Source organism: Symphalangus syndactylus, chromosome 12 (genome assembly GCF_028878055.3).
Source record: "Symphalangus syndactylus isolate Jambi chromosome 12, NHGRI_mSymSyn1-v2.1_pri, whole genome shotgun sequence".
NCBI lineage: Eukaryota > Metazoa > Chordata > Mammalia > Primates > Hylobatidae > Symphalangus > Symphalangus syndactylus.
In genome coordinates, this window is record NC_072441.2 from 133,985,513 (window position 1) to 134,001,334 (window position 15,822).

The 15,822-nt window shown below is 46.4% G+C and overlaps 1 protein-coding gene across 3 annotated transcripts in view; it reads right to left on the reverse strand.

The window, feature by feature from the left end:
* Window positions 1–15,559, reverse strand: part of KDM4A (lysine demethylase 4A) — a 56,090-nt gene extending 40,531 nt beyond the window's left edge. The window contains exons 1-5 of one of the 3 annotated variants that reach the window (XM_055255149.2): window positions 15,392–15,559; window positions 12,071–12,247; window positions 9,661–9,836; window positions 4,206–4,320; window positions 1,235–1,428 (exon numbers count right to left, since the gene is read on the reverse strand). In XM_055255149.2, the coding sequence (XP_055111124.1) occupies window positions 1,235–1,428; window positions 4,206–4,320; window positions 9,661–9,836; window positions 12,071–12,208 (623 nt within the window). In that variant the 5' untranslated portion in view covers window positions 12,209–12,247; window positions 15,392–15,559. Of the gene's footprint in view, window positions 1–1,234; window positions 1,429–4,205; window positions 4,321–9,660; window positions 9,837–12,070; window positions 12,248–14,968; window positions 15,183–15,391 lie in introns of those variants that run through there. The other 2 variants (XM_055255151.2, XM_055255150.2) reach the window with 2 other exon arrangements.
* Window positions 15,560–15,822: the final 263 nt, after the last annotated feature.

Here is a 15,822-nt window from a genome sequence, read left to right on the forward strand (position 1 = left end):
CTTCCCAAAGTGCTGGGATTACAGGTGTGAGCCACCACACCTGGCCCTCATGTGCTGTCTTAATCCAGGAGCTCTGCATCTGTGGTTCCAACTGCCTGGATACACTTCTCTCAATCTCCCAGCTGCTAAGCCCACCACCATTCCACCCAATTATGTCCTTCTCGTATTTTAGATCTCACTTGTCACCTCTTCGAAAGAAGCCTTCTTTAATCCCACCCGTCTATCCTTATGTGGACCTTAGCACCCACTTCTTCCCCTTCAGAGCTGTCCCCACACCGTATGAGAATTCTCTCACACTTTCTACCTCCTGACCAGTCTCCTATCTGTGTAAGGGTAGGTATCTCATCTGTCTTATTCACTGCTGTTATCTGCAGCACCTTCACTAAAATGCTGAGACGGGCCAGTGGCTCACGCCTGTAATCCCAGCACTTTGCAAGGCTGAAGTGGGAGGACTGCTTGAGCCCAGGAGTTTGAGACCAGCCTGTGCAACACAGTGAGACCCCATCTCTACCCTAAAAAAAAAAAGAAGGAAAAAAATTAGCTGGACATAGTGGTGCACGCCTGTAATCCCAGCTACTTGGGAGGCTTAAGTAGAAGGATCACTTGAGCCCAGGTCAAGGCTGCAGTGAGCCATAATGGTGCCACTGCACTCCAGCCTGGGTGACAGAGTGAGACCCTGTCTCAAAATAGAAAAAAAAAATGCTGAGACTCAAAGATGGGTCAGCACAGAGAGAGGAGAGAGAACCAATGTTTGTCTCACCAACAAGAATAACACTCTGGAGAACAGGAAGCATGCTGAATAGCCTCGCAATCCCTCGTGTGTTAAACACACACTGCCGCTCCCCAAGTATTAATATTTTTTCCATGATGAAAAGAAAGCTTTCTATCATCTGAGGGAGTGACTCTAGTCTTGGAAGTCTGCTGCTAAGAAATGCCTCAGGCCTGTTCAGAAGAAAAATTAGAAAGCAGTGGGATAGCCTGGAAGAGCCCCCGTGTCTTTGGGTAACTCTGCCAGCACCCTGCTCTCTAAAGCCTCCCTACTCAAAAGGTGGTCTAAGCACCAGAGCTACAACAGCACCTTAGTACTTGAAAGTGTGTTTAAAACATGGAATGTCACCCCAAGCCTGAACCAGGGTCTGCCCTTTAACACAATCCTGAGGTGCTTCCCACGCACACTGAACGTGAGCCCGTGCTCTAGCATAGAAGCCCAGTGCCGACTGCAGGCAGACTGTACCAGGACTTTGGTTCTCCGAAGTGCAGGTAGTTGATGCTGTAGAGGTCCATGTCTTCAGTGTGCCAAGCAAAGGATGTCTTCCACATGCCAAAGTACAGGTATGGGGTGTTCACACCCTCAATGGTGATCCCACTCTCCTTTTCCACCAAGTCCAGGATTGTTCTCAGCCGGCCAATATTCCACTCATCAACATGCTGCAAAGGCAATGACAGTCCAGGGCAAGTTACATTTGCATATAAACCAAGGCTCTGAACCTACAAATTAGAGTAGGTCACAAGTAAGCTGTCATCTTTGACGAACATTGGAAATAATGTCAAAACACTATGGACGTGAAGACCACAGCATTCCTCATTCACTTTCACAGCTACCACTGGAACTGACACCATTTACCTTCAAAGGGCAAATATTACTTTGTGAATACTAGTGTAGGAAAGATGAATAAAGAGATGACAGTCACCTGTTTGTTTTCTCGTTTGTTTTTGACACGCAGTCTTGCTCTGTTGCTCAGGCTGGAGTGCAGTGGCGTGATCTCGGCTCACTGCAACCTCCGCCTCCCGGGCTCAAGCAATTCCCTGCCTCAGCCTCCCGCGCAGCTGGGATTACAGGCACCCACCACCACGCCCGACTAATTTTTCTATTTTTAGTAGAGACAGGGTTTCACCATCTTGGCCAGGCTGGTCTTCAACTCCTGACCTCGTGATCCACCCGCCTCGGCCTCCCAAAGTGCTGGGATTACAGGCGTGAGCCACCGCGCCCAGCCAAGAGTCACTTGTTTTAAACCCCAAGAGGAAAAGTTTGAACTGATGCTAAAATTTAGGTCAAAATAGAAAAAAAACTCTATGACCACAAAAAAAAATTGCAAAACATGGGAACTATGACAGTGGGCCAGGTGTGGTGGCTCACAACTGTAATCTCAACACTTTGGGAGGCCAAGCCAGGACTGCTTGAGCCCAGGAGTTCAAGACCATCCTAGGCAACAAAGCAAGACCCAGTCTCTACAAAAAAATTACAAATTAAAAAAAGTAGCCAGGTGAAGTGGCATGTGCCTGCAGTCTCAGCTACTTGGGAGGGTGAAGCAGGAGGCTCCCTTGAGCCCAGGTGTTTGAGGTTACAGTAATCTATGATCATACCACTAACCTCTAGCCTGGGTGGCAGGGCGAGACTCTGTCTCAAAAACAAAAAACTATGGCAGTGTTGTGGCTTTTTAGCCCTGATTTCCACCAGGCAATGTCTTCATAAAAATGTGCAATATCCTTTTCCTGAGTTGTAATGGCCAGCTGGGAGCCCATCTCCCACAACTAGGTCCTGGATTATTATTATGCCTGACTTTTGTAGCTGTCTCTCCATCCCAGATCCTTACAGCATCTTCCTGCCATTCACTCCTACAAGCTTGACTTTCCCTGACCCCCAAAAAACTGCTATCAACAAAACTGGAATTCTTTTTTTTTTTTTTTTTTTGAGACGGAGTCTCACTCTGTCACCCAGGCTGGAGTGCAGTGGCGCAATCTCGGCTCACTGCAAGCTCCGCCTCCCGGGTTCACGCCATTCTCCTGCCTCAGCCTCTCCGAGTAGCTGGGACTACAGGCGCCCGCCACCACGCCCGGCTAATTTTTTGTATTTTTAGTAGAGACGGGATTTCATCGTGGTCTTGATCTCCTGACCTCATGATCCGCCCACCTCGGCCTCCCAAAGTGCTGGGATTACAAGCGTGAGCCACCGCGCCCGGCCTGGAATTCTTTTTTTTGTTTTCTTTTTTTTTTTTTTTTTCGAGACAGAGTCTTGCTCTGTCACCCAGGCTGGAGTGCAGTGGCGCAATCTCGGCTCACTGCAAGCTCCGCCTCCCGCCGGGTTCACACCATTCTCTTGCCTCAGCCTCCAGAGTAGCTGGGACTACAGGCGCCCGCTACTGCAAGCTACTTTTTTTGTATTTTTAGTAGAGATGGCGTTTCACCATGTCAGCCAGAGTGGTCTCGATCTCCTGACCTCCTGACCTCCTGATCCGTCCGCCTCGGCCTCCCAAAGTGCTGGAATTACAGACGTGAGCCACCACGCCCGGCCTGGAATTCATTTTTTTAACTCTTCCAATAATTGATTAAAACATTAAAATATGGGCCGAGCGCAGTGGCTCACACCTGTAATTCCAGCACTTTGGGAGGCTGAGGCAGGTGGATCACCTGAGGTCGGGAGTTTGAGACCAGCCTGAGCAACACGGAGAAACCCCGTCTCTACTAAAAAATACAAAATTAGCCAGGCATGGTGGCGCATGCCTATAATCCCAGCTACTCGGGTGGCTGAGGCAGGAGAATCACTTGAACCCAGGAGGCGGAGGTTGCAGTGAGCTGAGATCGCGCCATTGCACTCCAGCCCGGGCAACAAAAGCGAAACTCCGTCTCAAAAAAAAAAAAAAAAATTAAAATATGAAAACAGTTATGAGTGATAATCCCTGAAATGCCCTACTGTTTTTCAGTCATCCAAAGATATTCCCAAATATTCTCCCCTTTCACCATATTTAAGGCAGGATTTCAAGCCAATAAAAGTGGTTAACATAGCTTTTGCCACAGAATCTTGTTTGAGGGTTCTGAAAAATCTAAATGTATTTCTCTTCTTAAATGTATACCCCTTTCATTAGTCAGTCATCTTTTTTCTGCAGAAACCACACTGCCTCATTTCATTATCTGAGAGCCAACCCACCCTTTCAAGAACTCATCAGCTACCACCCACCGACTATGCTAACAACCCTTGAAAAGAACACCACATCATCCAATTCACATGTAAAGTAGGAGAAATAAAATTCAGTCACATGCAAAATGGCCCACAATTAGGCCAGCACAGCAACAGCAGCTGGGGGTAGATCATCTGTTCATCCACCCATTCACCAAACAGCTTTTAGGTGCCTACTACGTGCCGGGCCGAAAAAAAGGTATTACAAAATTACAAAAATGCTGCACAGAGGGTTTCCAGTGAGCCTCACCTTTTCATAGAGGGTACCATTCACATCTGCACCATAGATTGGAGGATTGAATGTAAGATTTTTCCAGTATTTCCGCTCGAGTTCTTCAAACTCACTATAGCGTGGGGTACAGTACCTTTTGAAAGTAAAAAGAAACACGTAAACCACTTACAGGGGTTTATTAGGCATTATGAACATTACAAGACATAATCCCCTATTCCAGTGACAGCAAGAATTTCAAATGAACAAGGCATAATCTTGGCCTTCAAGGCTCTAATACGTAGTCAGTCCCTCAACGTCCCCTCCATGAGCACTGGGCCTGAGGAAGCCTGAGGAAGGTAATGTACACACAGATGTAAACCGGTCTTAACAGGCACAACATCCGCAACTCTCTGAAGAGACTCTACTTAAACTTCACCTTGCTAGATTCAGGTGGCCACCCAGGGAGAAAATGGGCTTACAGACCAAGACCCAAGGTCCCTACATATCCACAGACAACCAAAACCCAGCAGCATGTGAAGAGCTGAGGCTTTCCAACAGCATTCACCTCCCTGAACCAGCCAAAAGGAAGTTGCCCCAAGAGGGCTCATTTGTAAGTGCCCCTGCTATATGCCCAAGCACCCTACGCAGTGGCTGACACTCACCAAGTAACCACGCCTAAAAACAACAAATATTTTAGTAAAAATATAAAATAGCTCTAAAAATACAGATTTTTGCCCATCAAATATTCCAATTAGGAAAATACGTACTCACATATACGCATATTTACATCTACCCATCTACATATAAAGCCATAAAAATATCTACACTTTGGCCAAGGGGGTGGCTCACACCTCTTATCCCAGCACTTTGGGAGGCCTGACAGGGGCGGATCACCTGAGGTCAGGAGTTCAAGACCAGCCTGGCCAACATAGTGAAACCTGGTCTCTACTAAAAATACAAAAATTAGCAGGGCGTGGTGGCACACGCCTGTAATCCCAGCTACTTAGGGTGGTGGCTGAGGCAGGAGAATTACTTAAACCCAGGAGGAGGAGTCTGCGGTGAGCTGAGCTAACGCCACTGCACTCCAGCCTCGGCCATAGAGTAAAACTCTGTCTCAAAAAAAAAAAAAAAAAAAAACTATACCTGAAAAAGACAAGATCCTTGCTTTGCTGCCCAGCCTGGAGCACAGTGGTGTGATCATAGCTTACTGTAGCCTCGAACTCCTGGGCTCAAGCAATCCTCCTGCCCCAACCTCCCGAGTAGCCAGGACTGCAAGTGTACACCACCACATCTGGTTAGTGTTTTTATTTTTTGTAGAAATGAAGTCCTGCGATGTTGCCCAGGTTGGTCTCAAATTCCTGGCCTCAAGTGATCCTCCAACCTCGGCCTCCCAAAGTGATGGGATTATAGAAGTGAGCCAATGCACCCAGTCTAAAAATATCTATACTCTTTAGCTTAATACTGAAAATTTAATTAAAAAAAAAAAAAAAAACTTCCTTTAGATTCAGACTAGCCGAGTAGCTCATGCCTGTAATCCCAACACTTTGGGAGGCTGAGGCAGGAGGATCGCTTGAGCCCAAGAGTTTGAGACCAGCAACATGGCAAAATCCTATTTCTACAAAAACTTTAAAAATTAGCAGAGCTGGCCAGGAGCAATGGCTCACGCCTGTAATCCCAGCACTTGGGAGGCCGAGGCGGGCAGATCACGAGGGCAGGAGATCAAGACCATCCTGGCTAACATGGTGAAACCCTGTCTCTACTACAAATACAAAAAATTAGCCGGGTGTGGTGGCGGGTGCCTGTAGTCCCAGCTACTTGGGAAACTGAGGCAAGAGAATTGCTTGAACCTAAGAGGCAGAGGTTGCAGTGAGCCTAAATAGCACCACTGCACTCTAGCCTGCATGACAGAGTAAGACTCCATCTCAAAAAAAAAAAAAAAAAAAAAAAAAAATCTGACTAAGTAACTGCCTTACAGTTTAATGTCAACCTAGGGAATAATAAATTTTAGAGACCTAACATTCTCTCTGAAATATAATTAACTCTCCTATTGCCAACTAATTTGTTTCATGAATGTAGGTTTTTAGGTCAGGCACGGTGGCTCACGCCTGTAATCCCAGAACTTTGGGAGGCCAAGGCGGGCTGATCACTTGAAGCCAAGAGTTCAAGACCAGCCTGACCAACATGGTGAAACCCCATCTCTACTAAAAATACAAAAAAATTAGCTAGGCGTGGTGGTGGGCACCTGTGATCCCAGCTACACGGGAGGCTGAGGTAGGAGAATCACTTAAACCTGGGAGGCAGAGATTGCAGTGAGCTGAGATCGTGCCACTGCACTCCAGCCTGGGCAACACAGAGAGACTCTGTCTCAAAAAAAAAAAAAAAGTTACGTTTTTACCCTAAAGGTAATCTGCTATGTATTAGGATGAAAGGAACAGACATAGGGCTGGTTAATTTAAAAGGAAAACAAGTGTGCTGAAAGAAGAAAAAGCAAGACCAGCCTGGCCAATATGGTGAAACCCCATCTCTACTAAAAATACAAAAAAATTAGCCGGACGTGGTGGCGGGCACCTGTAGCCCCAGCTACTCGGGACGCTGAGGCAGGAAAATCACTTGAACCTGGGAGGCGGAGGTTGCAATGAGCCAAGATTGCGCCACTGCACTCCAGCCTGGGTGACGGAGCAACACTCCATCTCAAAAAAACAAAACAAAAAAAAAAAAAAAAAGAAAAGAAAAGAAAAAGCCTAGTGTGTTAACAAAAAGGGAAGAAAGGCTGAGGAGACTGAAGCCCCTGGTTGAATTCCATGTGAGAAACAGAAGGCAGGTGAGCTTGCTCCTCATGCGTAGCAAAAATCAGACAAAAAGGATGGCAGGAAGGATACAGCCTTTCATCTGCAGAACCCCACATTTCTTCAACATGCCTTTATGTAAATTCTCTCATTGGTCAGCAGGTTGGCCAGCAAGGTAGATGTTTTAAGAGTTAAGGTTGGCCGGGCACAGTGGCTCACGCCTGTAATCCCAGCCCTTTGGGAGGCCAAGGCGGGTGGATCACGAGGTCAAGAGATCGAGACCATCCTGGCCAATATGGTGAAACCCCGTCTCTGCTAAAAATACAAAAATTAGCCAGGCGTGGTGGCGGGCGCCTGTAGTCCCAGCTACTCAGGAGGCTGAGGCAGGAGAATTGCTTGAACCCAGGAGACGGAGGTTGCAGTGAGCTGAGATCGTGCCACTGCACTCTAGCCTGGCAACAGAGTGAGATTGCGTCTCACAAAAAAAAAAAAAAGAGAGAGTTAAGGTGTCGGCCGGATGCAGTGGCTCATGCCAGCACTTTGGGAGGCTGGGGCAGGAGGATCACTTGAGCCCAGGAATTGAAGACCAAACTGGGCAGCAAATAATAAAAAAAATCAGCTGAGCAAGGTAGCATATGCCTATACCTCCAGTTACCTGGGAGGCTGAGCAAGGAGGATCATTTGAGCCTGGGCAGTCAAGGCTGCAGTAAGCCATGATTGCACCACTGCACTCCAACTTGGGTGACACAGCGACACCGTGTCTCAAAAAAACAAACAAAAAGAGTTCAGTTGTCAATAAAACTAGAAGACCTCAATTACAATTGTGATAAGTCAAGTGTGATAAGTCAATGAAAAGAAGGCAAAGAGTAGAGACAGAGTGAGAGCTGATGAAGCACAGGAATGCCACCCCAGCAGCATGAAGACAGGCAGGCACAAGACCTGGCTCTGGACTATTAAAAGTGAAGGCGGCTGGTTGCGGTGGCTCACGCTTGTAATCCCAGCACTTTGGGAGGAAGAGGCGGGAGGATCACGAGGTCAGGAGATCGAGACCACGGTGAAACCCCGTCTCTACTAAAAATACAAAAAAATAGCCGGGCGTGGTGGCGGGCACCTGTAGTCCCAGCTACTCGGAGAGGCTGAGGCAGGAGAATGGCGGGAACCCGGGAGGCGGAGCTTGCAGTGAGCCGAGATCGCGCCACTGCACTCCAGCCTGGGTGACAGAGCGAGACTCCGTCTCAAAAAAAAAAAAAAAAAAAAAAGAAAAAAACAAGTGAAGGCACAGTATGTCTGACAGCTGAAATCAAGGCATGTGCAGATCAAAAGGCTCGGGAAAAGCAGCAAGGGAAAAAGGAAAAACTCCTTGTGGAAACTCAAAATTAAGGAGTCAGTGGAAAGTGAGAAGATCCAGGGAAGAGGATTAGAAGGAGTGGTCAAGGCTGGGCACGGTGGCTCACGCTTATAATCCCAGCACTTTGGGATCAAAGGTGGGCGGATCACCTGAGGTCAGGACCTCAAGACCAGCCTGGCCAACACGGTGAAACCCCGTCTCTATTAAAAATACAAAAATTAGCCGGGCCTGGTGGCAGGTGCCTGTAATCCCAGCTACTCGGGAGGCTGAGACAGGAGAATTGCTTGAACCTGGGAGGTGGAGTTTGTGGTGAGCCGAGACTGCACCATTGCATTCCAGCCTGGGGAACGAGCGAGACTCCGTCTCAAAAAAAAAAAAAAAAAAAAAGATGGAGTAGTCAGCTGAACAAGGAAACACAAAATTTATTCTCTGTGAATCTCACGAAAAATGAGAACTAAACATTAAAAACAGCAGAGAAGGGCTAGGAGTGGTGGCTCTTGCCTGTAATCTCAGCACTTTGGGAGGCCAAGGCAGGAGGATCATTTGAGGTCAGGAGTTCAAGACCAGCCTGGCCAACGTGGCGAAACCCTGTCTCTACTGAAACTACAAAAATTAGCCAAGCATGGTGGCACGTGCCTGTAGTCCCAGCTATGTGGGAGGCTGAGGCAGAAGAATCACTTGAACCTGGGAGACAGAGGTTGCAGTGAGCCAAGATCGCTCCACTGCACTCCACCCTAGGCAATAAAGTGAGACACCATCTCAAAAAAACAAAAAAAAAACAAAAAAAAACACCAACAGCAGAGAAGAACTGAAAACAGGCCTACACAAAGAAAGATATCTCTAAAAGAGACAGGAATGTACAGAGAAAGAAGAATAGAGTGACAGAAAATAGCAACCAGCTTGGTGGTTTACTCACACTTCGTTAATGTCAAAACAGAAATGAGCTAGCAGGCTGGATGGGCAGTGAGAAATTCCAGCAAAATTAAACACAGAGCATCCCGAGAGAGAGGAAGTGGAACTAAAGCACTTTTGATGAGCAGGTGGTTATCAATACCCAGCAAAAGCTCCTTGTGCATCACCTCCAACTTTCTCCTTGCAACTTTAGAGTCAGAAAATGATTCTACTTCTGATGGAAAAACAATGGGATTTGTTGTTATAAGAACAGGAACAGGTTTAGACTGGGACACAGTCCTGAGAGGAGGGAATGCTTCCATAAAAAAAGCAGAAAGGGAGACAGCTAGAACAGAGCCATCCTGCTGAAGACACTGTTCATCAGGACAGCAGCAGTCCTGGAGATGCTAGCAGGATGAGACACCAGGGCCCTAGGTGCTATGTCAGGTAAGAAAGGGTTTCCACTCACTTATCACTATTGGCTATCTTGCGGAACTCTCGAACAGTCATGGCTTTCTTCTGTATGTTGTACTGAGTAAAGAGGCCAGACTGCCCCGTCACCAGCTGTTGAATGGGGGCAGGAATGACCAAATCATCAATGTCATCATAGGATGCTCGTGGCTTCCACTCTTTTGGAGGAACAACCTGAAGGGAACACAAGAAACAAAAAGACAGATGAGAAACCTGGCAAGCCAGTCAGAGTCCAGGAAGCATGTAGTTACCAGCCAACCTAACAGTCAATTTTACTAGACAGTTACTTTGATTTACTCACATTCACCAAAACACAGTATGTCACAGGCATGCTAACCCTGATCCACTTTTGCCACCAACCAGCTGCCTAATTGCAACAACCTAAGGTAAGTAATACTGGTTCCCAGCTTCAGTATCTTATTTGGACACCAACAAAGGAGACTGAAGACTTGATTCTCTCTCAATCTCCTAGCCCAGTGCTCTCTTTAAAAAAATCACAAACACAATTTTACTTGATTTGGTCAACTCTATACTTGTACAGAATTTCCTTTTTTCACACACTAGATTACAGTTTAATTACAAAGAAGCATAACATTCTTAAAAATCTAATCTTGAGGCCGGGCACAGTGGCTCATGCCGGTAATCCCAGCACTTTGGGAGGCCAAGGCAGGTGGATCACCTGAGGTCAGAGTTTGAGATCAGCTTGGCCAACATGGTGAAACCCCATCTCTACTAAAAGTACGAAAATTAGCCTGGTGTGGTGGCACTCAACTGTAATCCCGGCTATTTTGGGGGCTGATGCAGGAGAATCGCTTGAACCCAGAGGCAGAGGTTGCAGTGAGCCAAGATCACGCAATTGCACTCCAGCTGGGGTAACAAGAGCGAAACTCCGTCTCAAAAAAAAAAAAACAAAAATCTAATCTTGAATAGTTGAGATAGATCTGCTTTATGGACTACTATACAGCTTTTTTTTTAATTATTGTTTTACTTTATGTAACAAGGGAGAAAAACACACACACACAAGCATCTGCATAAGGCAACACTGAAAGGACATACAAGAAAATACGGAAAGGGAGCAAGCCTCTACATTAGCTACCTTCCAATAGCATTCTGTTTTTACTCACATAATCAAATTACCCATTCCAATAGTAATAAATTAACAAGACAGTTGACATGAGAAAAAAGAAGAATGAGTTGAATCCATAATTGACCTAGAGGGAGGAATATATGTTGTTAAAAAGGAAAAAAAAAAAAAAAGAAAAGAAAAATGAACGAACCAACACAGGAATGTATATGGCGTGATGCCATTCTTTTAAAAACAAAACAAATAACACTATTTTATATGTGTGTATGTTTGTATGAGCAGAGAAAAAGGTGTGGAGGGAGCTATTACCACTTAAGGAGACGGCACTGGAGAAGGTGGATGAAGATCAGCCTTTTCTTTATCTGCGTTTGAAATATTTAACTTGTAATAACCGACATTTTTTTTGGTAACTTTTTAAATCTAATAAAGTACAACCAAAAAAAGCAATGTGCTATGAAAAACTGCACTGCAGGCCCTGCTATTCCCGCCTGCTGTTATTAACCCAGCAGTAACCGTATCTGCAGATAAGAGGAAAGAGGATGTGGTCGTCTCAAGTCTCTGGAGGCACCAGGGTCCAAGACTGGTCCTCAGCTTTGTAGCCAATGTTCTTGCTTTCTCTTTTCATATTGAAAATGTAACAAGCACATATGGTAGGAAATTCAAACAACATAAAATGGTGTAAAAAATTTCCTCCTGGCTTAGACTGAGGTCCCTGCCTTTCAGTTTCTTGAGGATCTCTCCAGAAATGCAGTTCTTTCAGCTTCCAGCACTCAACCTGATTGTGACAGAATATATGAAAAGCTGATTTGACTCAGGAAAAATAACGAATCCAACTCACGGGAGAAAGAAGTACAAACCAGAAACCAATTTCAAATTACAAGGACCAGAATACTCATGTTGGCTGGCCAGTGCATTCTCTCCCCTTGAAGAAAGTCCACATGGGAAGCCAAATTGCTACTAGAGTGCTGGATGAGACTGAAATGAGAGCAAGAGAAGTCAGATGGCATAAGCACTCACTGGCAGTTCAATAACACCACAGCACCCAGCTCTACCAAGAGGGCTGAGGCACAACAGCAGCCAGGCCTGGAGACACTAGCTCTTTACCTCCCCCTTTCTGAAGATTCCAAGTAGCTCTCTTCCTACCTAAAAGCAGAGATGCTTCTGATGTTAACAACGGGAATTAACTTGCAAATAGAACCGCATTCACTCAAGTCATCACCCCACCCAACTTTCAGTAAAACACAGCTCCGGCCCAAATTTAGGAAAAAAATCTTACAGCTCTGCCCTAGGTAACAAAACCATTTAAACAATCCCAGCTCCTTACCTTGGCTAGCCCTGCCCGATGAGCTCCTTGGGATTCAATGTAGGCAATGTATCTACTGAAGTTTCGGAACTCTTCCATAGTTGGATAAAAGGTCATTATCCTAGCACTGGGATTCAGAGTTTCAGACTCAGAAGCCATTTTCCCTCCTTTTTGAGGTCCCTTTAGTCAGACAGGAATCTGAAGAAACACATTAAGAGTATAAAATAATATAAAAATTAAAATTAAGTGCTGGAAACATCAACTCTGAAAACAGTAAAAAATAATATAGAAATGCAAAAGACACAGTTAAGACTTCACACCTGGAATCTACCTCTAGAAAAGTTATTTAGCGGCCGGGCACAGTGGCTCACACTTGTAATGCCAGCACTTTGGGAGGCCGAGGCAGGTGGATCGCCTGAGGTCATAAGTTTGAGACCAGCCTGGCCAACACAATGAAACCCTGTCTCTACTAAAAATACAAAAAATTAGCTGGGCGTGGTGGTGGGCACCTGCAATCCTAGCTACTCGGGAGGCTGAGGCAGGAGAATCGCTTGAACCCGGGAGGCTAAAGGTTGCAGTGAGCCAAGATCGTGCCATTGCACTCCAGACTGGGCAACAAGAGCGAAACTCTGTCTCAAAAAAAAAAAAAAGAAAAGAAAGAAGAGTAATTTAGGGTCGGGTGTGGTGGCTCAAGCCTGTAATCCCAGCACTTTGGGAGACTGAGGTGGGCAGATCGCTTGAGTTAAGGAGTTTGAGACCAGCCTGGGCAACATAGTGAGACCTTGTCTCAAAAAAATTAAAAAAAATAAACAACAAAAAGTTATTTAAATAAACTAGAAACACAGATCGAAAAGGTTCTGTTTACACTTTGGGAGGCCGAGGCGGGCGGATCACGAGGTCAGGAGATCGAGACCACGGTGAAACCCCGTCTCTACTAAAAATACAAAAAAAAATTAGCCGGGCGTGGTGGCAGGCGCCTGTAGTCCCAGCTACTCGGAGAGGCTGAGGCAGGAGAATGGAGTGAACCCGGGAGGCGGAGCTTGCAGTGAGCCGAGACTGCGCCACTGCACTCCAGCCTGGGTGACAGAGCGAGACTCCGTCTCAAAAAAAAAAAAAAAAAAGAAAAAAGAAAAGGTTCTGTTTAAAAAGAACCTGATGTATCAAAACTGCATGGATTCAAACCTTATTTCAACAGAGACATTGTTATTGCAATAGGATTGTTCTTGAATGAAAAAAAAAAACAAAATTGTTTCAGCTAAAAAAAGGAAACGATTTAGTTGTTGGTCCTGTCTAATAGTACAGCTAAAATGCCCATATTTTACCCTTATCCTTTCAAGCTACTCCCTTATTAACACCTTGCTAATCACTTTTCAGAGTATTAAACAGAATATACTACAACTTGAAAGCCACCCATGGCTGGGTGCGGTGGCTCACGCCTGTAATCCCAGCACTTTGGGAGGCCAAGGCTCCTCCCTAGGGCACAGCTAAACCGGATACCTAATAAAAGTTACGTGGCTACAAGATAACAAAACTTAAGGGTTCAAAAGTACTTTGATATTAGTAACATAATTTAAAAATCCTTTGATATTAGTAACATAATTTTAAAACCCTAAAGTGAAACTGTTCTGTTGAAACTAAGATGCAGTTTCAGCAGTACTTAATGAAATCAAGCTACAGTTCAATTGCACTGTACCCAGAACTCAAAGGACAAAATTGAAACTGGCCATACAGGGCAAACTTCATAACTGATTGGAGAAAGCAAAATAAATACTTTGTTTTTAGATGAGGACTTCAGCTAAGTGGGTGCATCCCCACAGCTCGGTAACACAATAGACCATCTCAACTGAAAAAAGACAAAACATATCAGTGAAAATAGGCTGTTCTAGAAGGAACACCAGTATGTCCTTTCCTTTACCCACCCTCCTCACTGAGGGTCCAGCAGTTCTGTACCCCCCTATCTGGGGCCCAAAGCTATGGCGGTTCAGCTCCAAGAGTCTCTTTGAGAGTTGGAGAGCTCAGAAAGGAGAAAAGTGCCTCCAATCTACCAGAAATCTAGTTACAGCCCTGGGAGCAGAACAAGGAGCAGAACTGTGTAAAGTAGGAGAGAAGGCAAATCCGGTTACCCGTATCTCCTAGGCTTCCTTTCTGTCAAAAATAAGGCGTGTTTCTAAACAGGCGCTTTTCATGAACCTGGCAGAAACTTTGCATGGCAGGTATACTGTTATCCCTGTTTTACATACCAGGAAATGTGCCCACAGCCCACTCTTAAGTGCACCTTCCACTGCTCTATACTGCTTACATCCTCATCTCCACCTGGACTAAGTCCTTTGCAAGGGCAGCTCCAAGTATGGAGAAACCCGAAGTTTATTTAATTTTGAAGACCCTCTTAAAAAGAAAAATGAATCCAAAATATCTTACTTTTGCAAATTTTATAAAAACATACAATCATGTGAATACAATGTTGGGGCCCTTCCCCGGGCCTTCAAAGGGGCCCTAATGGGCTTCATCAGCCTCTGGCCCTATTCATCTTTGTATGCCTAGAACAATGCATGGCACAGAGTAGGCAATCGGTAACTGTTGAAAAACTGATTTCCTCACCCTCACCTCAATTGTTCATCCCTTCTTCAACCCTAGGATTCCCTTCCCCCAATCTATTCCCTGGGGAAAGCTCCCGTTTCATGACACCTTCCCTCCCAATCAGTAACAAAGCCTAGTGATTCAAGAACACCGGCTCCGAAGTCAAAACTCTGAATACAGATCCGAGCTCTGCCGTTTATTAGCTATCTGACCTTGGCTGTGTGAGTTGACTCTCAGTTTCTCCACCTGTAAAATGGGGATCCCAACCCCCTGCCCTGCAGGGTCGCTGTGATTAGCTCAGATGATGCAAGCGAAACACTAAGCACTAGGCCCGGTACTTACCCACTCAATAAAGCTAGCTGTTGCTAACAACCCCCTCGGACTCCCGCACCCTTCCCTCGCAGCCGCTCCCGCGAGCATCACTCCAAAGGCAGCGCACCCTGCTCCCCAAGGTCCCCGAACCTCACCACGGACAGGATCGGCCCCTCCCGGCCCCGCCGCCTTGGCGAGTGAAGCTCGGCCGCAGGAAGAAGAAAATAAGGCCCAGATGACCCGCCCCCCTCTCCCGACGTCCATTGGCCTTGAAGATTGGAAAGAGCCAATCTCAGAACCCATTCTGGAGGCTCCTTCTCCTATTGGCCGGGGGACATGCCGATCACTTACCGCTGGAAGAACCACCCCCCACCGCCCCTCCCCCACCAGAACTCACGGTCACGGCTACAGCGGCAACGAGCCTCAAGAATTCTAAAACCCTATAGTTCTCACCTACAGCGCTAAGCCCCGCCAGGGCTTAGGCTCAGCTCCTGCTGTCGCCACTGGCCGATCCTACTGCTTTTCCAGCAGGCGAAGGACGAAACTCCGCCTCCTCCAAAGTCGGCATCTGCGCAGCCGCACAGAGTCAACCAATTCAAGGGTGGCTGCAAGCCATACACCAGCCAATGAGCACGCGCCGCAGCCACCTCCCAGTCCCGACCTCAGTGTGCTCAGCCTATGAGCGCCGGCTCGGGCTGTTGCCAGGAGGAAACGCTGTACCACTAGGGACCGCGGCCAGTGAGCCTCTAGCTGGATCGCGAAGCTGGCCAATCATAGGCGGGCTCCTGGTCACCCATAACTAATCAGGGTTGAAAGAAGCTAGTACCTGGAAGTGGGCCGGTCCGGTAGATGGGTAAGGGCGGTGAGGTTACTATAGGATGTCG